The 26,719-nt window shown below is 34.9% G+C and overlaps 1 protein-coding gene and 1 pseudogene across 7 annotated transcripts in view; one reads left to right on the top strand and one right to left on the bottom strand.

Annotated features, from left to right (window-relative positions):
• The window catches only part of ATR (ATR serine/threonine kinase), a 105,834-nt gene that overhangs the window by 55,109 nt on the left and 24,006 nt on the right, over positions 1-26,719 (bottom strand). For 5 of the 7 annotated variants that reach the window (XR_003908835.1, XM_029940120.1, XM_029940114.1 and 2 more), the window contains exons 11-23: positions 26,182-26,372; positions 25,998-26,098; positions 25,663-25,834; positions 22,952-23,122; positions 21,317-21,511; positions 19,067-19,252; positions 14,671-14,763; positions 12,085-12,215; positions 10,618-10,761; positions 8,383-8,476; positions 7,283-7,408; positions 1,573-1,779; positions 75-188 (exon numbers count right to left, since the gene is read on the bottom strand). Coding sequence is in view for 6 of the 7 variants with exons in the window: in XM_029940120.1 (XP_029795980.1) it covers positions 75-188; positions 1,573-1,779; positions 7,283-7,408; positions 8,383-8,476; positions 10,618-10,761; positions 12,085-12,215; positions 14,671-14,763; positions 19,067-19,252; positions 21,317-21,511; positions 22,952-23,122; positions 25,663-25,834; positions 25,998-26,098; positions 26,182-26,372 (1,925 nt within the window). In the remaining variant the exon portion in view is untranslated. The remainder of the gene's footprint in view (positions 1-74; positions 189-1,572; positions 1,780-7,282; positions 7,409-8,382; positions 8,477-10,617; positions 10,762-12,084; positions 12,216-14,670; positions 14,764-19,066; positions 19,253-21,316; positions 21,512-22,951; positions 23,123-25,662; positions 25,835-25,997; positions 26,099-26,181; positions 26,373-26,719) is intronic. The other 2 variants (XM_029940118.1, XM_029940117.1) reach the window with 2 other exon arrangements.
• Positions 15,572-15,907, top strand: LOC115292500 (annotated as a pseudogene).

The raw sequence follows: 26,719 nt of genomic DNA, 5'->3' as shown, positions 1-26,719 counted from the left end.
GATTCAGAACTATACATTTACAACTTATCAGAATTCAGTAGTGTAAAACTAGTACTGACTTCACACATTCTTACCTGAATGGCATAAGCAGCTGAATCTTGAGCTCGACTGTTATCTGCATATGCAAGGTAAGCTCTTGTAAGCTCCATCAATAATCCATAGGCAAAGCTTGAATCTTCCACTCCAGTCTCAAGAAAAAACAAGAAAAAAATCAAAGATAAGTTATATTAATTGTTTTATAAATGTACCGTGCCTTACATAGCTGAATTAACTTAGTTACCTAAGTGAATTTAATTTAGAAAAGAAATGGACATTAAGGTTCAAACTAAGTGCAGTACCAAGGCTAAAACATAATCTGTAGCCAAGAAGCCCAACCTAAAGCTTTTTAGGATATTTATAAAGGGCATTAGAATCATTCAACTTTTGCAAAGCTCCAATTTTCATTTTTGGTTTTGTTGTTGTTAAAGATTTTAAGTAATAGCTAATATGTGGGGCTTGAATTAACGACCCTGAGATCAAGTGTTCTATTTTAATCTTTAAAAAGAAAACTGTAGGGGCACCTGAGTGGTTCAGTTGGTTGATTGCCTGATTCTTGGTTTTGGCTCAGGTCATGATCCCAGGGTTATGAGATTGAGGCCCACAGCGGGCCCCACACAAGCGTGAAGCCTGTGCTTAAGGTTCTCTCCTCTGTCCCTCTCCCCAGCTTGTGTGCTCGCTCTCGCTCTCTCTCTCTCTCTCTCAATGCCCCTCTCCCCAGCTGCGCGTGCTCTCTCTCAAATGAGAAAAAAAAAGACCCCAGAAAATTGTATATATAGCATTTCTTCAATTGCATTCTGCAGAAGCCTGGTCATTTGAGACAGCCGAAGAAATAATTTTAACATACCCTCCTCTTGGAGATTGACAGTGTGCACACTGAGTGATACAGGAGATGTTCTGTTTGATTTTGTTTTAGAGGGTTTCCCAAACTCATTTGACCATGGCAACTTTTTTATACACTATTAGGACACCTTGGGAAATTAGTTTCTCATGAAAACACTTAGCAATAGTGTTGAAACTGTAATATTTAAATAATTATTAGGTTTTGACTATCATCATTAGTTGGGAAGCTTTTTAATTTTTATTTATTTATTTTTGAAAGAAAGAGAGAGTGAGTACACGTGCAAGCAAGGTAGAGAGGCAGAGGAGAGACGGAGGAAGAAAGAGAGAGACAGAGAAAGAGATCCCAAGTAGGCTCCATAGTCAGCATGGAGCCCAATGTGGGGCTTGATGCCATGACCCCGGGATCATGACCTGAGCTGAAATCAAGCGTCGGGCAGTTCAACCAACCAGGTGCCCCTAGGTTGGGAAGCTTTTTTTAAAAGAACACAGCACAATAGTCTGGGCTCCAACTTTATTATGGTTTTTGGCTCTAGATCTCTGCAATAGTATTGAGGAATAAATTTGGAAGTTACCTAAATTGTGTAGTTTAGATCATATTGCCACTAAGGATAAGGATATTTCTTTGTAAATGAAATATAAAAACTTGAATAGGACAGAGAACTCTTCTTGTCATTTCAAATTACCATCACTTACCACAAATGTAAAATCTTTTCCTTGGCTTTCAGTTGTTGAGAAATCTAGTCGACCTGGATCTACTGCCCCCAATTCCCCTAAACATTCCCCACAGAGCAACCGGGCTTGAGAGTTTGCATCTTGGCAACCTTTCAAAAGTACTGTCACCAACTGTGAGATAACAGGTTCCACTGTTTCACTATCTGTTGCATATTTTATCAGTTTTTCCTAAAAGTAGAAAGAAAATTTTTATATAACTTTCACAAACTAGTATATTTTCTTAACTAGAAAGCTTAAAAATATTAATGAATACTGACATAAACACTGACAAAATTAAAATCTGTACTATTTTCAGCTAGTTTTTGATGAGTTCGCATAATATAGTTCACAACATGTTCTGTAGGATTAGAATCATTAAGTGTTTTAGAAATTTTTAATCCTTAATCCATTAAACAGTTACTATTATTATATTAGTATACAAAAATAAATAACACAGACTTATCCCAATGAGTTCACAGTCTAAGGGGAAAATAGATATGTAAATAATTAAAATATCATATGATATGTATAATAATATATTTAGAAGGAAAGGAAGCAATGAAGAAGATGAAAAAGAACTCAGAATAATTTTTCAAGGACAGTGGACAGATACTCAAGTCAATAAGGAACAGTTATTAGTTAAAACAAGAAGACTGAAAAATATATAAGAAAACTAATAGAGAAGGAGAAAAAATGGGGAAAGGGTTTTGTGGTCATGATAAAACAATATGTTGGTTCAAGTAATCTTTTTTTCATCAATCTCCTGAGGATGCTGAAAAACTATTAAGTGAGAAGAGACCAATTTCAAGCCAGTGAAAATTTACATCCTGTATTTATGTTAATCTTTAGAACTACTTCATTTATACTATCTTTTTTCTAGCAAAAGTAAAGCATACATGAACATCTCAAACTCCATGTTAAAACTATGGTCCAAATTAATCATTTCAAAAGATTAATCATTTCAAAAGAAAAATAAAAAGACATTTTATCTCTTCCACAGTCTTCAATAGTCGATACTTAACATTACAGGTTAATTCAGGCATAAATACCTTAACAATGAGAGAATAATAAAAAACAGCAGAAATAATATATGAAATTATGAACATTTACTCACTTGCTAAAACTAGAAAATACACGGTTACTTTATATGGCAGAGATAAATGCAGGTCAAGGCAATACATGTTATGAAACACTAAATGAAAATTTAAATATACACTTAGATCCTATGTACTTAAAAATGTTTTCACTTCACTTTTAGGTTAGATAAATTGATTTTTATTATTCAGCAAAAATACTGAATTCCAAAAGAGTTTTAAAAATGAGTGTGTGTTCAATGCCTCTATCTGAAAACTCTTTTTAACATACCCAATTTTATCATTTTCCAAATGCCTAATCAGTTGTTAAAAGAAAACTGTTTGCTCCAATTATTTGAAATATTTTTATTATATCCTAAATGTCCACATACATAAAGGTCTATATTTGAACTTCCTATTCTTTCCCCCTGGTGTGTTTATTCATGTAGAGAATCATATTATATTAACTATCGAGGCTGTAGAGTATGGTAATGTCTGGTAGGGATACTAAACCCTCAGTTACTTTCTTCCCCCCCAGAGTTTTCTTAGCTATTTCTATGTTTATTTTCCCATATGAACACTGGTATGACTTATTTTTCTAAAATTAAAAAAAATGTTTATTTATTTTTAAGAGACAGAGTGTGAGCAGGGGAGGAGCAGAGACAGAGGGAGACACAGAATCAGAAGCAGGCTCCAGGTTCTGAGCTGTCAGCAGAGCCTGATGCGGGGTTCAGACTCACAAACTGCGAGATCATGACTTGAGCTGAAGTCGGACACCCAACTGACTGAGCCACCCAGATACCCCTCTAAATTTTTTTCAGTGTTTATTTATTTTTGAGAGATAGAGAGCATGATCAGGGGAGGGGCAGAAGAGAAAGGGAGACACAGAAACTGATGTAGGCTCCACACTCTTGAGTTGTCAGCACAGAGCCCAACATGGGGCTTGAACTTACAAACCATGAGATCATGACCTAAGCCAAAGTAGACTCAATGAACTGAGTCACCCAGGTATCCTAGTAAGAACTTTTCTAGTTAACAAAAACAAGCAACTTGTTGGCCTTCCTTTGGGATAGCATTAAATTTGTAAATTAATCCAGAGAGAACTGAAATCTTTGTAATATTGAGTCAACCTAACCGATAAATAAGGGATCATTTCCATTTGGTTAAGCCTACTACATTTTTGTCTTGAGGAATGTTTTGGAGCACCTGGGTGACTCAGTCGGTTAAGCGTCTGACTTCAGCTCAAGTCATGATCTCGCGGTTTGTGGATTCGGGCCCCACATCAGGCTCTGTGCTGACAGCTAGCTCAGAGCCTGGAGCCTGTCTTCAGATTCTGTGTCTCCCTCTCTCTCTGACCCTCCCCTGCTTGTGCGGTCTCTCTCTCTGTCTCAAAAATAAATAAAAACATTTTAAAAAAAGGAATGTTTCAGGGTTTTTTTTTATTGGTTTATACATTTGTTGTTATGCTTATTACTAAGCATATTATCTTTTTCTGTTACTGTTGTGAATTGAGTCTTCCAACAAATCTTCCACCTGGTTATTGATTATATAAAAATTATTTTTTATGATATATGTTGATTTTATATCCTCCTACCTTACTGAATTAGTTTTTTCATCTGAGTTAATTTTATTGATAATTCTCTACAAATTTTCAAGTATAATAAGTAGCATATCATCTGTCCGACAGATGTCCTTGTGGGATTTAACCATAGAAAATCACTTCAACCTGAGCAGCATCAGTGTTCAGAAAGACCTTAGATGGCTGCTCAGTTTTATCTACAGCCTGATTTTTCTAACATAAAAGAAAAAATGTCCTGCAATTCACAGACCTTAGGTATCCTATATATCCCTCAAAAATAGATTCCTCCTTACAAGTAAGGAGGATAAACTGTTATTATTATTTTTTTTAATGTCAATGACCCTCTGGGAGCTACACATTAGAACAGGCTTTTGCAGGGTGCCTGGGTGGTTCAGTTGGTTAAGCATCTGACTTCAGCTCAGGTTGTGATCCTGGTTCATGGGTTCAAGCCCCACATCAGGCTCTGTGCTGATGGCTAAGAGCCTGGGGCCTGCTTTGGATTCTGTGTCTCCTTCTCTCTCTGCCCCTCCCCTCGTACTCTCTCTCTCTCTCTCTCTCTCACTCAAAAATAAACAAACATTAAAATAAATAAATAAACAAATAAATAAATGAATGAATTTAGAACAAAGCTTTTGCAGGGTCAGTCCATCAAAACAGTCAAGTATGTAAGGCTACAGCAGCCGTCTTATTAACTGTCACACCATCTTTCCTTTGTCATTACATTATACCCAATTGTTTAGCCAGTTATACCACAATTTTAGTGCTGTTTATTTAAAACACTTCCTTTCAACATACTCCTGAAGTATCTTTTCTTCTCCCTCTGGTTAAGAACTAAACTCTTAAAAGAATATCTTTTGCATTTGTTCTCTTTTGGACTCTCACAACATCTACTACAAAGACTCTTTGACTTCGAGCCCTGTTTTCTTACATCAGTTTCTTGTTTTGGTATTGCTACAGGTTCAGCCATCTTCTAGAGCTGCAATGTCCAATATGATAGCCACCATCCACATGAGGCTATTTAAATTTAAATTAAGAAAAATGAAATAAAATCAAATATCTTGTTCCTTATCATATATTTTAAGTGCTCAGGACAGCCAGTGCACAACTGGACAGTGCAGATACAGAACATTTCCATCCTCATAGAAAATTCTTTCGCTCAGCGCTATTCTAGAATTATGTGAATTGCTTTCAACACTGATGGTATTAACTTCTTGTCATAGTTGGAAAGAAAAAAAACCCATTTCCTTCTCTCTTTTTCGGTAGGTATTTTAGGCCAGTGGGGATACGGCTACAAAGACATGTGTCTCTGGATTCCTTCCCTTATTTTCTTACTTTCCCTGATTCCTCCAAGCCATTATCTTTAGTTTTCTTCTTACTAACCTAAAGTAAATTTATCCAGCTATATACTGATTCTGAACTAAATTAACCTGTACTTAAAAATACCTAATAACAATCTATGGACATTACATCTTATTCAGACTACTTCATGTGACCTTCGAGGCTCTTGCAAGTACACTTACCTTCTTACTTGCCTAGCTAATCTATTAGCACTGGGGCTTTACGCTGAAGGAAGGCTTATGAGGGTATTACCAAATGTGATTTTTCTTTTGTGACACAGGTGGCCAAAGCTGGGCAGCTGTGGCTCTTCCCTAAGAATATAAGCAATTTCCTTAAGTTCTCAGATTTAGCCATTTACATCTAAGAGGTGATGATCAATACAAAGTTTCCTTATATTTGACCAGGACCATGTCATCTGCTTAGAAATAACCTAAACTAGGAAACCTCTAGGCCAAGAGGACAGATCCTTTGTTATTCATAAATCTCTATATTAAAATAAAAAGCTAGAAGCCCTTTAAGTTACCTGAAACTCAGGTAGAGGTTTGAGGCAAGGGGCAAGCACAGAGTATTTCTGATGAAGTAAGTGCGGGGCAGAGAATGAGGCTGTAACATTGGAAATGTAGATTCACAACTAGGAGAGTATAAAACCTATATTCAAGGAGATTCAAGGCCCCCATCTATGGTAGGACCATCTCCACATTAGCTGCTACCCACATTGGTTATACAAGTTCACTGACCCAGAAGCATGTGTTTGCTACCATCATATATATTTTTTTAACTTTTTTTGGATGTTTATTTTTGAAAGAGAGAGAGAGAGAGAGAGAGAAGCAGAGCATGATTGGGGGAGGGGCAAAGAGAGAGGGAGACACAGAATCTGAAGCAGGCTCCAGGCTCTAGGCTGTCAGCGCAGATCCTGACACAGGGCTCAAACTCACAAACCATGGGATCATGACCTGAGCCAAAGTTGGATGCTCTACTAACTGAACCACCCAGGCACCCCATGATCATGTATATCATTTGTCCTAAGTAAATGCTTCCTCCTATCATGAAAACAAACATAACCTGCTTTTGTAAATCCCCTAACTCATGAAAGTGTTAGGCTTTCAAGCCTTATCATATAAGCTCTTGATATGTACAAATGAATAACTCAGTTAATTTTTGTCTATTTTATAGCCTTATAGTGACCTAGTATTTTAAATACCAGTTCTCACTGTCATCAAGACTAGAGCTAATCTACGGTATGTTGCCCAAGAAAAGAAAAAGTTCACTAGCATCATAAAAAAGTAAACTGAAAAATTAGTTTCATTAAAACTAAGAATTAGTGCAGTCAAAATGTAAAATGGCAAAATTATTGAGATTTTATATGACAAATATCTACAGGAAATCATATGAGAAGACACATGAACTGCTGCTGTTGTACACACACACACACACACACACACACACACTTACTCAGGAAGATGCAGTAAGCAAAAAAACTGTCAAATTATGACCCTTCAAAACAAGAAAAACTCTGCAAATCCCCAGTATTCAACCTCAAAGGACATCTAATGGATAAGCAACTCTAAAATCTGATAATCTCAGTAAAATAAAAATTACTTCTTTCATTGAACCTATTGAATCTCAAGCAAATATGCCAATCTGTCATCTTTTCTTTGAGCTTCCTACCTTACTTTTTTATAGCTTAATTATCTTAGTATACCTGATTTTTATACAAAGTTTCCTTCAAGCTCGTAAGAGCATGAATACGAACATCTACATTTTCATGTTGAACTGCTTTCATGGATAGTTGAAGAGTTGTCTGAAGATCAGTACTCTCAGAGGTCTCCTATATAAAGAGCACAGAGATATAAACCTTATTAGTTAATGACTTCAAAAACCATTTCAGAAGGGCTGGATTCCCTATAGTTGCCATTTATGTGGTAAACTATGCCCCAGTTAAAACCAGCTTTAAAAAATAATTTCCATCTCATCCTTCATATAGCATATATCATTTTTAATAATTCTTGGGGAAAGGGATTTCATTCCAAAATCTTTAGACCTGGAGAAAAATTTTATCCCAACCAAATAATAATCTACGAATCTAAAATAAATCCGTGGTAAGAAATACAAGTTTCCCTTAACGTAGGACTACATAATAGCCTTGAACCAAATCTATAGATTATATGAATAATTCACCCTTTACTTTGATTACTTACTTTCTTACGACTAAGATGAATTACCCAGTACAAGAGGAAATAAAGACCTCATAACCAGTCTGGAAGTCTGTAGAAAATATCTCTGCTATCCTGACCCAAGAGCAGGTATCCTACTCCCTGCCCTAAAATTCTCTGGAATCACCATTAATATTTTCATAGTTTCAGAGACTTCATTGGACATTAAGATAATAGAGCTACAGATTATTCCCCTTCTAAAGCTCAGGAATCAGTAAGATTTGACAATTTTATATCATAGTTTGTAGCACAATGTAACTAGAATCCTCCCACAGCTTTTCAGGGCATGAAGCTATGGCAGCTTCTTCTTTAGGGGACTGTAAGTAGGGACATATTAATCTGGAAAGTAAGGGCACAAATACTGTGTTATTTGCTTTCTGTTCTATGTAATCCTTTGACCTAAATACTGAAATTCCTTTCTAAAAAAAATCATAGCTTGTCATAGGAATATCTAATCATAAAAAATAGCCATTGGAATATGACTCTATTATCCCTCGATGTGATTTTACAGAATCTCTGTTCAATGTATTGGAATTGGGAACAATTTTATATCAATGATTCCCTAAGACATAAATTAAAAATTAAATACCTTTCTGTATTCCTGTAGAACTGCTTTTATCTTTTTTAATTCTGGATGATCAGGTAAAAAATATATTTCATGAAGAAAATCTTGCACAGCATCCCTAATAGTTAATTGGAAAATAAAAAAATTATATGCAAAGAGTATGAGTACTAAAAAAAAAAATAAGCAGAGATTAAAACTAAAGCCTATTTAGGTCACTTAAAAGTACTAGTGGGGGGTGCCTGGCTGGCTCAGTCAGTAAGGTATGTGACTCTGGATCTTGGGATCGTAAGTTCAAGCCCCAGTAAGGGTGTGTATGTAGAGATTACTTAAAAATAAAATAATACAATCTTTTTTTAAAAAGTGCTAGTGGATTAATGATGTGCAAAATATTCTTCCTAACCATGTTCAGTAGTTAATAGTGGCAAATAATCAAATCTAAGAAAATCACTCTGTTGTAGTAGGTTACATTGGTGGCCCAAAATAAACTCTACTTCTTCGTATACACATGGATACGATTTAGGCTAGGTGTGTGATTTGCTATAACAAACAAAATATGGCAAAAGAAATGCTGTGCCAACTTAAGGCCTGTGTGTTAAAAAGGTTTTGCAACTTCTGGTTTGGTATTCATCAGAGTCCTCGTCACCATATAAGATGTCTGGCCACCAACATGGACAGGCTACATGAAAAAAGAGAGGCTCCAAGACTACATGGAAAGAGACAGAATCCCAGCCAAGTCTACCTGCTGGCTGACTGCAGCCACACCAGTGACCACTGGCAAGACCAACCAGCTGAACCCAGTGCAGATTGCAAAATGATGAGTAAGTAAAAATGCTTGCCATTTTAAGACAACAGATTTTAGAGTGGTTCACAGTGCAGCAATATTTAGCCAAACCCACCCTTAAAACACAAATTCTCATAAAGAATTTGAGAAAAACACATAAATATTAATGAGTCTGCAATTTTTAGTTTGTATCCAATATAACACTCTAATTTTTCTGAGTCCCAATAATAGATTCCTAAATTCTAGTCTTCATTCACTCATGCCACAAATATGTACTAAATAACTACCATATGCCACTCTATGCTAGACACTACTGATATGGTATAATAATAAAGGAAGCTGAAAGAATTTCTTTATTCAGGGAGCTTCAGGTTTTCTAACTAGCACTAAATGAAGGAGAGTTTTTTTATATGAAAAGGTAGAGAAATAATTACTCCATAATAAAAAGCACAGATACACTATCTACATGATAATCCAAAAAGTATTTGAAAAGTGATCTACATCAGCGTTTATGTTGTTCTATCATATTCAAAATATAAAAAGCATTTTAATAAAAAAAATCACTACATTAGTCTTTTCTTCTGTACTTTTTCCTGCTTAGACAGTTATTGGAAATGATTAGTGGGGATAACAGTAGGATGTGTATGTAAGCAGGTAAATAAGTAGTACTTAATCCCTAACTTTTCAGAAACAAAGGAACTACAGTATGTAACAGTAAGTGCAAACACAGAAACAACTTCAAATGCATAGAAACAAATTCTAGGCTAAAAAGCAGCTCATTGTGAAATAAAAAATGGAAGGCAGTAATGTATATTCAGTAGTAGTCCAGGTAAGCTACAGCATAGTCTGTTTTGGAAAATATTGAGAAAAGATTTTAAGAAATAAGAGGTGACTAGATTTTGGAAAGCCTTGAACATCAAGATGATCAATTTGAAATTCATCCATTAGTAATTGGGAGAATCACAGTATGTCTCCATATGCTGGAATAATATTGATAAAAGATGCTTTTAAATAGGAACAATATGAAGAAATGTGATAAAAGCCTAAAGGAAGGGAGGCTGATTAAAAGACTAATGAAGTAATAAGAGTTTCAAGAAAGGCAAGTTATAGAAAGTAGGTGAACATTCCTCTTAACCTTTTTTATGTTCAACTATCTGCCTTTTAAGCATGAGAAGAAAGGTAGATTTAGCCTTACTTCTTTCAAAACTGATGAAAATAATTTTGAGTTGCTGATCTACTAATATTTTAAATATTATAATGGATAAACATCACAACTGAAATAGTATCAGTCCAATATGCATGGCTTAAAGCATGTCAATTTTTTTAAAGCATGCCAATTATTTTTGTTTGATGAACTCTCAGTTAAAAAGAATGTGAACAGTTCCACATGACCTGTACTAATCCTAATATCTTGAGACATAAATATACAGTAATAAAAAGTTGCAATCTTTACTATTAATTTCTGTTACAATAAATACCTGTTTTCAATTATGAGGTAATGAAATATAGCTGCAGTTTCTTTAGGCTGGATATGTATGAGAGGCAACAAAGCTACTATCACATGACTAAGAAGGGAACCAAGATAAGCATGATCCAGGCAACGAACAAAGCAATCCCAAGCTCTGTGTGAAAAAAATAAATAAAAGTTAAAAGTCACATTATTTTTACTATTGGCAAAGTCCGTTCAATGAGTTATTTGCTAGGCAAAAAATGATACATACAAATAATATGATTACAAGGCAGCTGTAAAAATGAAATAAAGATCAGTACTATATATGCAAACAAAGAGACTTCTCTAATGTATTAAGTCAAAAAAAGCAAGGTAAAAATAGGCTTTTAATATGCTCCTTTTTGGGGCAGGGTTCATAGGAAAGTAAGTGAGTGTGTGTGCATTTGTTTATACTTTTAAAAAGGGGAGAATTATACAAACCTTAAGAAAAATAGATAATTACCATGGTCAGAAATTAAAGCTAGATTCACATATTTGAATTTCAGACAATGTTTTTGTTTTAACATGAATTTAAAGTGGGAAAAGAGCAACTTCTAAAAAATTAAAACAAACTGAAACAACTGAACCTAACTTAATATCAAGTGGGTGGCAAATGTACATAGAAGAGAACTGCTTCACATGACTTTGAAACATATCATGCAGACTCTCTATCTCCAATAGGTACAGTCTTAAGGACAAAAGGACCGTTGAAAAAAACCAAAAACACATCGTAAGTAAATAAACAAAGCAAAAAAGGACCTTCAAAATACTTAAACTGCCTTCAGTAGTCTGTTGTAGTAACACTGAAATGATATTATGTTAAATTAAATTAGGAATCCCACATGCCAAAATCTCAATGGCCTAAAAAAAGTGTGGGAAAGGGTCTTAAGGAGTGAATCTATTTTTAAAAGATATTTAAGGGGCAAACAACCCCATGTGTGACACGTGTACCTTATTTGGGTTCTGATTCAAACAAACCAATACCTTTGGGAAAACAATCTTTAAGACATCTGGAGAAATCTGAATATTGACTGAGTTTTAGATGATATTAAGGGATTCCTATTAATTCTGCTAAGTATAATAATTCATGATGGTTGTATTTTTTTAATGTCTTACCCATTAGAAACATCTGAAGTATTTATATGTAGTATGATTTGATAGTGGGGTTTTCTTTAAAACATTTCAGCTAACAACAGGTAGAGGTGGTCAGATTAAGTAAGATTAGCTATGTTGATAATTGCTGAGGTTGAGAAATAGGTATGGAGGGGTTCATTATACTGTTCTATTTCCCAGTATGTTAAAAGATTTCATACTAGTATTCTTTAAAGAAGTAAACATACTCCTTTTCAATACAAATATCCTTTCCATATTTATTATTTACAGCTGAATCCCTAAGAATTCAAGTTAGGTCTATTGGGAAAGGCAAATATTCTAATGAACTCAGGCAATCATTTACCTGCAACACAATTCAGGAAAATCATCCTTGAATCTCAGGCCAGTTCTTAGAGTGGTCATCATCTTTACTCTCACAGAACTGACATGTTTTGGTCCCATCAACTTCATCAAAGACATCAAACTGTTCAAAGCCTATGAAGTAAGAAGAGATTTAAAATAAAGCCTATAAACAAGTCCATAGGAGAGTTGAGCCCTAAGGACAAGTGCATCCACCCACATCTCAAAGCAGTATCTATTTCTGGCAACACAATGTCTAAATGTTGGCCAGTTCATTTTGTCCAAATTCTTATGTAAGTGATGAATTTGAAAACTACAAGCTGAGTTCTGGTGGGGTTTTTTTTTTCTCTTGTGAAGGTAATTTGTTATATTTGTACCAGTGGTCCCTTAGAGCAGTAATTTTCAAATTTATTAAGAACATTAATATCTACTATTTAATTTTATTCTTATTCATCCCAAATTCCTATGCAGCATATGCATTTTTGTCCTAATGGTACTACTTTCAACATACTCTGAATTTAGTAAAATAAATAAATAACTGAGGACATGTCCCCAAAATAATGTAAACATTTTACTATCTTTGGAACACAGACTTGGGACTTGTATCAACAGCTTCAGGTTCTAATGAAAGGGTAAAGAAACTCTCTAGTAAACCTAAACTATGTGCCAAAAGATAAGTTTTTCCTGGGTGGCTCAGTGGTTGAGCGTTGTTGGACTCTTGATTTTGGCTCAGATCATGATCCCAAGGTCGTGAGATTAGGCCCACATCTGACAGCACAGAACTTAGTTGAGATTCTCTCTCTCTCTCTCTCTCTCTCTCTCTCTCATCTTCCCCAACACTCACATGCTTCTCTTAAAATAAATAAGAAAACTTAAAAAAGATTCCATGAAGATGGAAATGGAGTTACCTGGGGAATTAAATTTACCAGTTGACACCAACAGAGTACAGTTTGGCTGCTGAATTAGTTTAATATTGTATCATGTCTTTCTTGGTTCCTTAAGGTTATTAAGAGAAGAGGAGTATAGACTGAAATAAAAGCCTCCACTCATATTTTTTTATTGTAATTTTACTGACTGCAGAGATGGAAAGCAATAAAAAGGGCAATTTAATCAGTACTAAAATTGTATCTCAATCTATGAACAAAAATTTCCAGTAGTGACCATTGTTACAGCAGCCATACTGAAACTTCATTGTGTCAAATGCATTTATTTTTTCTGAGAGAGAGCAAGCATGTATGTGGGGGAGGGGCAGAAGGAGAGGGAGAGAGAGAATTCCAAGCAGGCTCCACACCCAGCATAGAACCCAACCTGGGGCTTGATCTCAAGACTGTGAGATCATGATCCAAGATGAAATCAAGAGTCGGATGTTCAACTTACTGAGCCACCACCCTATGCCAAACACATTTAAACATAAACAACAACAACAACAACAAAATAATAAAAAATAAACATACACGGACAAATACTGAAGTTACTTGACTTTATGTAACTTAATAATTTTCAGTTTTCAAAAACACAAGGCCATGACTCATAACACACTAATTTGGACCAATGAACTCAACTATGCAACTTTTGTTTGAACTATCAGAGACTGTTGGTCTCTTTTTTTTCCCACTGAGCTAGACGGGGTGACACAGCCTGATGCCATTGGGGTCATCACCTGGCACTTATGTATTAGAGCCAATCCAGGGGAACTTGAGCTAAGAGATGAATTCTGAGAATATTGTGTCCAAAATTAAGTTATGCCCAAAGCTATATTATTCTTACTTATATTTTTAGTCACAGAGCCAATAAATTCTTTTAAGCCAATTTGGGTTTTTGAACCTTTATAAACAAAAGAACTATAAGCGATATAACTCCTCTAATTTTAGAGTCCCTAAAAATCTTATAAAGGGATATAAGTATTCAGAATATCATGTTTGGGGTGAATTCCTTCATTTTGTCATTTTGGAGGAAGAAAAAGAATTAATAAAGTATTAAAAAATTAAAAACAACCCAAAGAAATCAAATAAAGGATGCTAGATCCTAGGTGTGTTTTGGTCTGGTTGTTGAAAGAAGCTTGATAGATGAGAAAAAAGGGAAAGATAAGAAAAGAAAAAAGAAAAAAGAAAAAAGGAATAAAGAAAAGAAAAACACTTGAAAATTGGAAAAAAATGAACATAATAAAATAGAATAAAATGAAATGATGAAAATAAAACAGAATTTAAAAAATTTATAAAGAAAAATATAGATATAGTAGAAAAAAGAAAAATCTTTTTAATAAAATGGAAAATCAAAATAGATTTTTTTTCTCTTTTTGCTGAGTTCTGTGGTTCAGGTTGTACAGATTATTGTGTTAATCCTCAAATCAGTCTTTTAGGTGTGCAAGATGGTTTAATGTTAATCTGGCTGCATTTCAGGGACAAGAGACATAAAAAACTTCCATGCTGTTCTGCCATTTTGGCTCCTCTCCTAACAATCTCCAGAATATCATGTTTGACTATTTCTTATCTTTCAATATTTTTTGCTACTAGCCAAATAGTATCATATCATATCTCCTATATATTCTATATGAATTCTGGAACTTAGCAACTTAACTATCACTACCTACCATTTTCTTATCTTCAATGCCAACACTGGAGCTCAGTAACTGCATGTTAAAAAAGGCCAAAATGCCCAACAACTTAGGTTGCAAATAATCAGCCTAAAAAAAAATACACATAAAACAGATTTTATGTTCTATACAGGTCAAATTTCATAAATCAACAACAATTTATTCAACTAACATCATTTCTATATTACCTATGTTAGAATACTGGAAGTAAGCAGTTGGTGAGTTTTCTCTAAAATACATATTTTTACCTCAAATATTTTAAAAATTAGTGAAACTGATTTATAATCACCATGACAAAATATGATTAAACAGTACTCTACAATAAAAAACTATGAGTTCTGAATTATAGAGTGTGCTGGGGTGGGATCCTCAGGATGGGACTCACACAAGGACCCAGAATAGAGAGGATTTTTAATCATTATAAGAATGGAAAAAGACAACGTGTCCTAATCTAGAACTAGAGCTATGAGAGAGAAAAAAAAAAGTACTTGAATAAGGAAAAAATAACCTGCAAGAACAATGGTCTGACACAGAGGTCAGTATCATCTGAGGTAACACCAGTAAAAGGGTACAAGGCCATGGCCATCAACAGTTACAGGCTAGGTATCACTGACCACAGCACTTTGGATCTCCAGAAGGGAAAAGATTAATTTTTTCTTGAAAGAGGGTCCTAGAGGAAAGGATATGGGTGTTAAGTCGGCCACACCTGGGTTTGAATCCCAGTTTTGTCCTACATAGTGTGTGACACTGGGTAAGTTACCTAACTCCTTTGAGTCTGTAAAATGAGAATACCTATTGCATGGAGTTGTTGTAGAGATTAATTAGATAACATGCATTATGCACTAAGAATATAGTAAAGTGTTGCTTCTGCAGCAAGAGCCACTGAGGAGCAGCAGCCATGGCTCTGCTCTACCCTACGGCCATGAGCCTGAACAAGGGCCACGAGATGACTAAGAGCATGAACAAGCTGAGGTATAGCAGCTGCCACAGGCGCCTCATCAACCACACCACGTTTATGTGGCATATGATCTGAGTGAGAGGGGTGTGTCTTCACCCTGTGCAATGGAGCTGCTCAAGGTCTCCAAGGCCAAATGCGATTTCAAGTTCACCAAGAAAAGGGTAGGGACACACACACATCTGTACCAAGAGGAAGAGAGAGGAACTGAGCAACATACTGGCACTCATGAGGAAAGTAGCACCCAAGAAGTACGGAACCCCTATTCTCTTTAGGTAATAAAGCCTTTTGGGGAAAAAAATATATAGCATAGCATTACATTTGTTAATATTATTACAAACTAGGAATAAGAGTACTCTGCAAAGAATATTAAAAATCTTTATAAATGGGCAAGGAAGGGGGCAAGAAAAAGCAAGGGAGAAGCAGCGAAGTATTTTCCACTTCTACAATTAAGCTGCATTGCTTGATATTGAGGCACCTGATTTAGGTATCTACAGATTACATATACTGCCAAGGGGAGAAAGGGGAGGATGTGTACTAGCACATAGGAGAAAGTCAGGTGTTCAACATCTCTCTCCAGATTAGATATTAGGACAAACTTTTCTCTTGCCAAACAAAGAGAAATCATCTGTTTGTCAATCTAAAATTACATTTAATTTGCAAACTTCTGATTTGGTTTAAGACTCAGTTTGGGCTTAATAAGCCACAATTCACTAAACACATGGATCCAGCCCTTGCTTCTTAAATGAAAAGCAGATATTTATGGCACTCACAGTCTGTCAACATTCTAATTGTAAAGCTCTTGCATTTAGACCATAATTCGTTAATCTGCCACTCACTAAATATTTATTAGGTATGTCTAGAATATGGTGCCAGGGATAGGTGTACAAGATAAGCAAACTCACTTTCCTCCTACTAGTTTACATGGGAGACTAATATGAGTGGAAAACATTTCATATATACATTAAGGTTGAGATATGTGCTATAAGGAAAATCACCCTCATCATGTAATAGCGAAGAACTGGGGTGTGGGAGTTTAGGTAGGGTGATCAGAAAACTTTGAGATCTAAAGGATGAAGAAGATTATTCCAAACAAAGGGGCTAAGACAAAGGTTCTGACACAAGAAAAGGCTTGATATCTTTAAAAAACACAACAAAACAAATAAGAAAGGGAGGGTGGAAAGGTACGCTAATCACATAAAGCTTTAGAGATTTTATTTTATGGTTTTTATTTATTTTGGGGAGATGGAGAGAGACAGCGCTAGCAGGGGAGGGTCAGAGAGAGAGGGAGATACAGAATCCGAAGACAGGCTCCAGGCTCTGAGCTGGCTGCCAGCACAGAGCCCAATGCAGGGTTCGAACCCATGAACTGTGAGATCATGACCTGAACTGAAGTCAAAGACTTAACTGACTGAACCACCCAGGCACCACTATAGATTTTATTTAAAGAGCAACAGAAATCATAAAAGGAATTTAGGCAGGGGAATGATATGAATTTGTATAACCTACAAAAGAGTATTTTAAATGCTGTGTAAATAACTGAGTAAAGACATAAGGAGGGACGAATGAAAGGAGAGAACAGTTAGGAGGTTTTTATAGTTGTCCCCGAGAAAGATGAGAGTCACTTGTAAGATGGTAAGTGATAGGAGAGATTGAAAAATATACTTTGGAAGTAGACTTGCTAGGATTTGCTAACAATTATAAAGAATGAAGAAATTGGAGGGCTTGTGAATGCCTCCCAAGTTTTGATCCAGGCAATTAAGTAGACAGTGATACTGTTTCCTGAGACATGAAAGACTAGGAGAGAAATAGGTTAGAGGAGGGAAAATAAAGATTTCTAACAGACATATTATGTTTGGACTTGAGATACTTAATAAGATAGGCAAGTAGAGATGACAAAGAGGAAGTTGGAGAGGCTGTCTGCCATCCTCTCTCACCTTCGGATCCATTCTCTGCCCTGTTCTGTACTTGAGAGGCTAACCAGATTTTATCACTCAAGATCCCTTTCATCTGGCTTCCCAATGAATTCAGTTATCAGGAAGCACCACAGGGGAACAGGGATTAGGAGGAATGAGCAAGGGATTTATAATTCCTGTTCCCTCTGGGTTTTGAGATGGTTCTGGCACTGTTTACATCCCTCCACAAGGACAATCTTCTCCCTGCACCATGGCTCTAAGCTTTCAACCAGGTTCTGTTAATAACATCTATTCTCCTTGGCTAGGACTATGAGGAACATAATTTTTTTTTTTTTTGCTATTCCTGGTCCCTGTATTCCTTAACATTCCCTACTAGTTCTCTTAACCTTGCCCATGGCAATGAAAATAGCCCCTTCATGGAACTATTTTCAATTAAACATTTTTGTGTGTGCCATATATGTTTCCTGCCAAGACCTAACTTGTATGAACCTACAAGTCCAAAGCTCAGGAGAGGGCTGGATTGGAATTTCAACTATGAAATCATCAAAGTATAAATCCGATTAAGCAAAGTACCAGATGAGACCAGATTCTCTCTCATTTAAGGGAAGACTCTCATAGACAAAAAGACCCAATTACATAGTCCTAAATCAACTTAACATTTAGAAGATAAACTAGAAAGAAAGAGCCAGTGAAGACTAAGAATAAGTAGACAGTGGGACAGTGGGAAAAAAATGAAAATAAAACAAGTATAGTATAACAGAAGCCATATAGGAAGGGATGGTCAGTTGTACTGAATACCACTGAAAGGTTGAATAAGATAGGAAAAGAGAAGTGAACACTGGATTTGACATCAGGGAGACTGTTTTTGACATGGATAAGAATTTCAGTTGAATAGTGAGAGCAAAATCAGATTAAAATAAACTAAAGAATGAATGGGAAATGATAAAGCAAACAGAAATCTCTGAAGATATTTTGCTGATAGATCTTTGAGTCTCTTAAAGGAATTAGGGCAATCAAAACAAAAAATGGTAAGCCTGAGAATTTCTATATATTTTTTCACATGAAGTAAAGTGACTGCACATACAAATTTAAAAGAAGGAAAGGTAAAAAGGGAATAACATCTGTTCTTTCCCTTAAATGTAACAATGGATTTTAAATATAGTTAGAACTGACAAGGTTAGTATCTTGTGCCAAAAAGGTAATTGGGGGTAACTGAAGGGGGACACAGCACAAATGTATTCCAATCTATAGTTTAAAAGTAGTAAAGAAAAATTAATTTGAACATTTTTACCCTGTGAAAAAATAAAACCTATAATCATTTGAAAACACATATTTTTCAACACTAATATATGTGAATACCGTGCTCTGACCATAATTTAAATCTTCAACATGTCTAAAATAAAAATCTCAGCCTGAAATTTAAACAAATCTCTAGCATCTGGAAAATGCATAAAATATCTATTTCACCAGTCTCACAATTAAGCTACAAAAAGGCAAAAAATCCATATAACATATTCCTTACCATTAATTCAGGAGATGTGATCTCTCTGGGGCCCTGATATGGATCATCACTAGACGCAAACGATGCGAGTATTGACAAACCATTGAAAACTTGTTGATAGTGTTCTCCAATACGTAGCAATAATTCATTATGCAATCCTTGGAAATCTTGTCTCAGTAGGCTTCCCAGCTCAATTTCTGTTTCATTCTAATCCAAAGACACATTAAAAAAAAAAAAAGACTTTTGGAAATAAGTATATTAATTTTAACACGCTATTAGTAAATCAGAAGCTCTAGATCATGTGATAAGATTTACTGATGGTATTAAAAAAAATTTTTTTTTAATGTCTGTTCATTTTTGAGAGAGTGAGAGTGTGCATGGGGGAGGAGAAGAGAGAGAGCCAAAGGACCCCACACGGGCTCTGAACTGAAAGCACAGAGCCTAATGTGAGGCTCGAACTCATGAACTGTGAGATCGTAACCCAAGCTGAAGTCAGATGCTTAACCAACTGAGCCACCCAGGCACCCCTATTGACGGTATTTTTAAAAGGTATTGGAAAGGATTCTAGGGGTGCCTGGGTGGCTCAGTCATTAAGCGTCCAACTCTTGATTTCAAGTCAGGCCATGATCTCATGGTTCATGAGTTCAAGACCCACATCGGGCTACATGCTGACAGTGAGAAGCCTGCTTGGAATTCTCTCTCTCTCCCCACTTCCCCCACTCATGCTCATACTCACACACATTTGCTCTCTTTCTCAAAAACAAATAAACTTAAACTAAAAAAAAAAAAAGAGAGAGAGAGAGGAAAAAGAAAGGGATTCTAATCTTGATTTCTCCAGGTATGTCTCCTATGGGGTACAGGTAATGAGAATAGTAATAAGACTTTATTTTCAAGTAAAAATTTAAAAAGTCAGTTTTCTTAAAATATCATCAACTCATTCATAGACACATAATCCCTGGAAGAAAATATAATATGGTGGCTTAGAACAGTCTTTCTGGTCAGACTGCTTGAATTTAAATTCCAGGTTTATCTATTTTATTATTTCCTAATTTTGAGAGAAAGAGAAAGAGACAGCGTGTGAGCAGGGGAGAGGCAGTAAGAGAGGGAGACAGAGAATCCCAAACAGGCTCTGCACTGTCAATACAGAGCCTAGTGCAGGGCTTGATCATGCCCTGAGCCGAAACCAAGAGTTGGACTCTTAACTGAATGAGCCACCCAAGTGCCCCTTGAATTCCAGTTTTGTCACTGATTAGTTGTGTTGTGACCTGGACAAGTTACCAAATCTGATCTCTCACTGCCTTAGTTTTCTAATCTATAAAATGGAAAAATAATAGCATCTTTATCTCATTAGGTAACTATGAGGACTGAAATGATCCATATAAATTGTTTAGTAAGTTCTGACATGCGGGAAAATATTATTATCATTCTATCTCTAAAGGAAAATACTCTATTATTATCATTCTATCTCTACAATACAGATTTTCTTCCTCTAAATGAATAAACATACTCAGTACTCAATAATTCTCATGCAGAAAGAAATCTGCTGCCATATCATGAAACACATAGTCTCATATTTTTTGAAAGATATAATTGCTAGTGTGACACCAAAATAGAAATTTAGGCTGTAACTTTAAATTTTAAAAAACCGGCAAATTACTGAGCCAAATTGTAATCAGAGCACTAAATAACTAAACAATACACTAACATTATGCTACATTGAGACTGCTTCTTCCTATAAATATAATTCCTTGCATATCATTATTAGTCAACTTATAGCTCCAATTAGTTAAAAAATTCTAAAATGAGGGGTACCTGGCTGGCTCAGTCAGAAGAGCATGTGACTCTTGATCTTGGTGTTGTGAGTTCAAGCCCCACGCTAGGTAGAGAGATTGCAAAAAAAATAATAAACTTAACCCTCTCTCTCTGTCCTTTCCCTACTCGCACTCTATCTCTCTCTCTCCCTCAATTATAAATAAACATTAAAAAAAATTTTTTTAATCCTAAAATGAAATGAGTTGAGAATCTGATTCATGAATGGATGATTATCACATACCATTATGGTGAAATTACTCAAGAAAATAACAAAAGAATAATTCTACTTATGCTATTGTAAGCCCAAAACAAAGTTTATTTACATGATACCATTTGAAATTATATTACTCTAGAATAAGCTATAAATTATCCACCCTCCTTCCTACAAGAATGTTAGAACAGATTTCCCATAATGTTAATTTAAACAAAAGAGTAAAATACATACAAATATTCAATTACCTTCAGATAATGAAGGGCACGTTCTAATTCATCCTTGGAACAGGAACAAACCAAATGAGAAAAAATATATTTGAAGTTATTTATTAAAATTTCTCTACGATTGACATTTAACTGTTTTCCTAAAGTTCGAATGAGAGCAGAGGCTGCAGGGCTTGCTTTGGCAGCAAGGTCAGGGAGCAGAACTTGTAATGTTCTCTGAAAAAGAAACACTATAATTACTAAAAAGTACATTTGTCCAAGTAATAACACATTTGCATAAGTTGTGTGCAAAAATATTTTAAAATACCAAATTTGGAGTTCATATATGACATATTTGAATTCAGAATTTACCATTTATTCATTCAACAGATATGTACTGAGTATCTACTATGATTCAGGCACTACAGATAAGGCTATAAAAAAAATAGGCAAGGTCTCTAGTGAGTTCACACTACAGCTAATTAAAGTATAAGCCAATATATACTTACAGAAGATAATTTCTCATGAGTCTGTGTTAAAATATACTCATGTTCTAAATGCAGAAGTTCTAAAATCATTTTAACGCCCCACCATCCTCAAATAGCAACAAATCTATTTTGATTTTGGTCTATTTCCATTAAGATCTTACTCATTAAATACACAATTCCAAACACAAATGGTTGGCCTTTCATTTATTCCATTCAACATGTATCTAAAGAATACCTACTACATGTCAATCATCATAGGTACTAGAGATGTAAAAGTAAATAAGCTCAGGCCCCTCCCCCTCAGAGATGCCTACACCTTACTTGTGTTATGCCTTTCAACTTAATATTAATTCTGTAAGACTAATATAACATTACAAAATAGTCTACAAAGTATTAACAATTATTATATTAATGGTTCCACAATGGTCTATAACTCAAATATTGGGCATTTCTTTTCAGCTTTGTTTAGTTTTGTACTTGGAAAATGTTTCAATAAATACCTGTACTTTTTGGCTCCCAGAGTGAAATTAATGAATGAAAAAATAAGAATATCTTTATGATCCTTACGGTATACTATCCTATTTCCTTCCAAGACTTGACCAATTTACAAGCAATTTAGGTTTCTTAAAATAATGTTGTAGGGAGAAATGCTCAGTTCTGATAGTATGGATCACTATTACAATTTATAAAGAGTAATGGTAACTTTGCCTTTGGGAAAAGGTAAGAAGATAATCTACTCCATCTTTTAATCTTCAACCCTAATGGCATTTCAAAGGCTCCCCAAACCACTCCCTACTATAAACTTTGTCATCTGAATTCACAGAAGATCATATAGACCAATAATTTTGTACTATATTGCTCTAAATCCTTAGGGGTAAAAATGATATTAGACTGTGCATTACCAAAGGAACGAATCATAGCACTAAAGACATAAGGGCTCAGTCAGCTGAATTAGCTAGCATTAATCAATTAGTATTAAACATTCAGGATAGCAAATCATATAGACCAAGAACTCTAACATGAACTTAAATTCTATAACATAAATAACATCATATCAAAGTCAAAAGAAAACATAAATTTGAAAATCTAAGATCTACATGCTCCAGATTTTGTTTAAAATAAGACTAGAATGAAATAAACACAAAATACTGAATTGAAAACAGTAAGTCAACCACACTTTGCAACTTACTGTAAGAAAACGATTAAGATCAGGAAAGTCAAAAACATTGGCAATTTCAGACAAGGTATTTAAAGCCATCTCTCTCTGGTGAGCCACGTCTTGTTTCCGCATCTCAGCATTCTGGCATGGAGTACTAGGAAGTGCTGTCATTTGACTAGAATGGAGGGATTCTACTAAAAACTAGAGCAAAACAATTTGTTACTTTTCACACAAGGAAGAAAATTTAAAGACTACTTTCTAAGCTAACATAAAGGATAGTATCAATGCCCTAAACACATTACTCGAATTAGCTCATCTGACTTCTATTACAGTCTTAATGAAATAGATGATGTCATGCTCTCCCTTTTACAGATGGAGTAACCAAGTGTAGCTAAGAAATTTAAGTACCTTGTTAAGGATTACACCCATAATAGGGCAAAGCCAGTATTTTAACATATCCCTAACTTTTCAGCCATGAGTTGAATCAACCTTTTTTATTTATATGCTTTTTATTTTTGAAATAAAATTGTCTTTGTTTGCTGATGACATGATGTATAGAGAAATTGCTAGGAATGCCACCAAAAAGTTATGTGGATAAGGAACTAATTAATAAATTCAGTAAAGTGGCAGGACACAGAGTCAACATACAAAAATCAGTTGCATATCTATATACTAACAAAATATCCGAAAATGAAATAAAGAAAATGATACAATTTTAATAACATCAAAACCAATAAAATATATAGGAGTTAGTTTAACCAAGAGTTGAAAGACTGACAGCACAAAAAGTGTAAGATTTTGATGAAAGAAACTTAAGACACTTAATAAATGGAAAGACATCCTGTGTTCAAGGACAGGGAGAATATTGTTAAAAGGCCCATACTACCATGCCATCTAAATATGCTACTGTAATTCCTATCAAGATTTAATGTGGAATTTTGGATATTCAGTGAGATCCCTATCAAAATTCTAATGACATTTTTCATAGAAATTTTAAAAAAAATCCTACAATTTGTACTGAACGTCAAAAGGCCCTGAATAGCCAAAGCAAACCTCAGAAAGAACAAGGTATCACACTTTCTAATTTTAAACTGTACTACAAAAGCTATAGTAACCAAAAGAGTATGGTACTGTCATAAAAATGGACACATAGACCAATGGAACCCAGAAACACACCCTTGCATATACTGACAAGTAATATTAGACAAGGGAGCTAAGAATACTTAATAAGGGAGGATAGTCTCTTAAATAAATGATGTTGGGAAAACTGGATAATCACATGAAGGAAACTGAAATGCAATTTCTAGGGTGCCTGGGTGGCTCAGTTAGTGAAGCATCTAACTTTGGCTCAGGTCATGAGCTCATGGTTCCTGAGTTCGAGACCAGCATTGAGTGAGCTCCAGCCCCACATCAGATGAACTCAAGCACCATTTCAGGTGAACAGAAGCCCTGCTTCAGGTAAAAATATAAGCCCCACTTTGGGTGAGCCCCACTTCTCTCTCTGCCCCTCATGGGATTCTCTCTCTGCCCCCGCGCTCACTTGTGTCCCCTCTCCCCAAAAAAAGAAGAAAAAAGAAACTGAACCTCTATCTTATACTATTCACAAAACTTAACTCAATGATTTTTAAATAGATTTCTTTTTTAAATATACATTTATCTTAATTTTATTTAAATCCAACTTAGTTACATCTAGTATAACAATGATTTCAGGAATAGAATTTAGCAATTCATCACTTACATAGAAACTAAAGTGCTTTATCCATAACATCAAGCCATAAAAAGTTTATCAGTAAAAGAAAGGTTAAAAAGGAAAAGCACTTTTTAAAGTTTATTTATTTTGAAAGAGAGAGAGAGAAGGGAAGGGGCAGAAAATCCCAACCAGGCCTTGAGCTATCAGTACAGAGCTGAATTTGGGGCTTGATCTCAAGACGGTGAGATCATGACCTGAGCCGAAATCAAGAGTCACCTTTGGGATCACCAAGGCACCCCAAAAAGAAAAGCATTTAAATTATATTTATTTATTTATTTTGAGAGAGAGAGCATGGACATGCACATGTACACTCATGTGCATTCCACCAGGGGAGGGGCAGAGACAGAATCCCAAGTAGACTTGATACTGTCAGCGCAGAGCCCAATGTGAAGCTCAATCTCACGAACCATGAGATCGTGAGCTGGGCTGAAATCAAGAATTGGATGCTTAACCAACTGAGCCACCCAGGCTTCCCAAGAAAAGCATTTCCTTTAAAAAAAATTTTTTAAATGTTTATTTATTTTGGAGAAGCTGAGAGAGACAGAGCGCAAGCAGGGGAGGGTCAAAGAGAGAGGGAGACACAGAATCCGAAGCAGGTTCCAGGCTCTGAGCTGTCAGCACAGAGCCCGATGCAGGGCTCAAACCCACGAACTATGAGATCATGACCTGAGATGAATGAAGTTGGACACTCAACTGACTGAGCCACGCAGGTGCCCCAAGAAAAGCATTTCTTAATAGATTGATAAGAGAGGATAATAATTCAATATATTACTAAAATATTCTCCTCTCCCATTCATAATATATATCTTTAGACCAAGGTCATAAAATATAAAACTTTTAAGTTTTAGGTTTTCTTAAACTGAATACATCATTTAAAAATAGATATCCTTTAAAGCAGGACAAATAAAACATATAAATGTAGTGATTTTTTTTTTTTAACTCTTGCAAAGTATCGCTATTTCCTATAGTTAAGGCCAATGCTGACTCTCACCTGACAGATGGGTTTCTTATACTGGCTGAAAAAGTTTTGTAGTTTAACACTCTTAGCTGCAACCAGAGCTCTGATTTCTGTGTATGCTGCTCCAGAGACGGATGCTGACTTGGATAGTAAACAATGCAATAAGTGCAGAAGTGCAAAAGGTACCAAATCTCCTTTTGCTGCCCTAAAAAAATAAAAAGTTATCATCAATATCTCAAATATAAATGGAAATCCATAAAAAATATTCATGTTGATATCACATTTTTTCTATAATATCACATTATCATATTACCATTTTTAACACCCAGCCAATAAAAAAGGAAGTATACAAACACTGCCAAATATACCTTCCAATATCCCCTGTTGTAAGAATCAAGGTATCCTTCAACTCATTATTTCTTGAGATTTGAGCATGTGTATATGCTTCCTTCATTCTTAAGACAAAAAGCTAGAATAATAAAATTAATTAGTTAAATTAGTTTAGAGCCAGGTTAACAAAGATATAAATGTTTAAAAATAAAAACTATCAACCTCTTTTATAAATCCATCTTCAGAGTCCAAGGATTCCAATATATGCTTGATATTTCCACTAAATGCCACTCTAACATCCTTGTCTGGATCTTCCATTAAATTTAATAAAGTTCCAAGAACTGTTTTTACATCTGTTTCATCTTCTCTAAATTGAAGGTGCTTACAAAGATGATATAAATTATCTATGAAAGCTAAAAGGTGAGAGCATATAATAACTAATTTAACATATCAAAATACCAAATATCAAAGTTTTACAGTAAAAATATTACCAATAAACAATATACAAAGAATTCTAACTTCCTTATATTGTCAATATTTCAATTAGTACAGCATACAGAATTATGGAAGACTAAAAGGAGTATTTATAAATTTAAAAATTTACTTTATACTCAAAAGTTATAAATAGTTTAAATCTAAAATTCTAGAATTAAAAATTTTTTAAAATCCTTATTCATTTTTTTTTTAATTTTTTAAATGTCTTATTTATTTTTGATACAGAGAGAGACAGAACATGAGAGGGGGAGGGGCAGAGAGAGAA

The sequence above is a fragment of the Suricata suricatta genome, chromosome 5, assembly GCF_006229205.1.
Source record: "Suricata suricatta isolate VVHF042 chromosome 5, meerkat_22Aug2017_6uvM2_HiC, whole genome shotgun sequence".
Classification (NCBI taxonomy): domain Eukaryota; kingdom Metazoa; phylum Chordata; class Mammalia; order Carnivora; family Herpestidae; genus Suricata; species Suricata suricatta.
The sequence above is the reverse complement of the archived record's forward strand: the minus strand, read 5'-3'. Positions and strand labels throughout refer to the sequence as shown.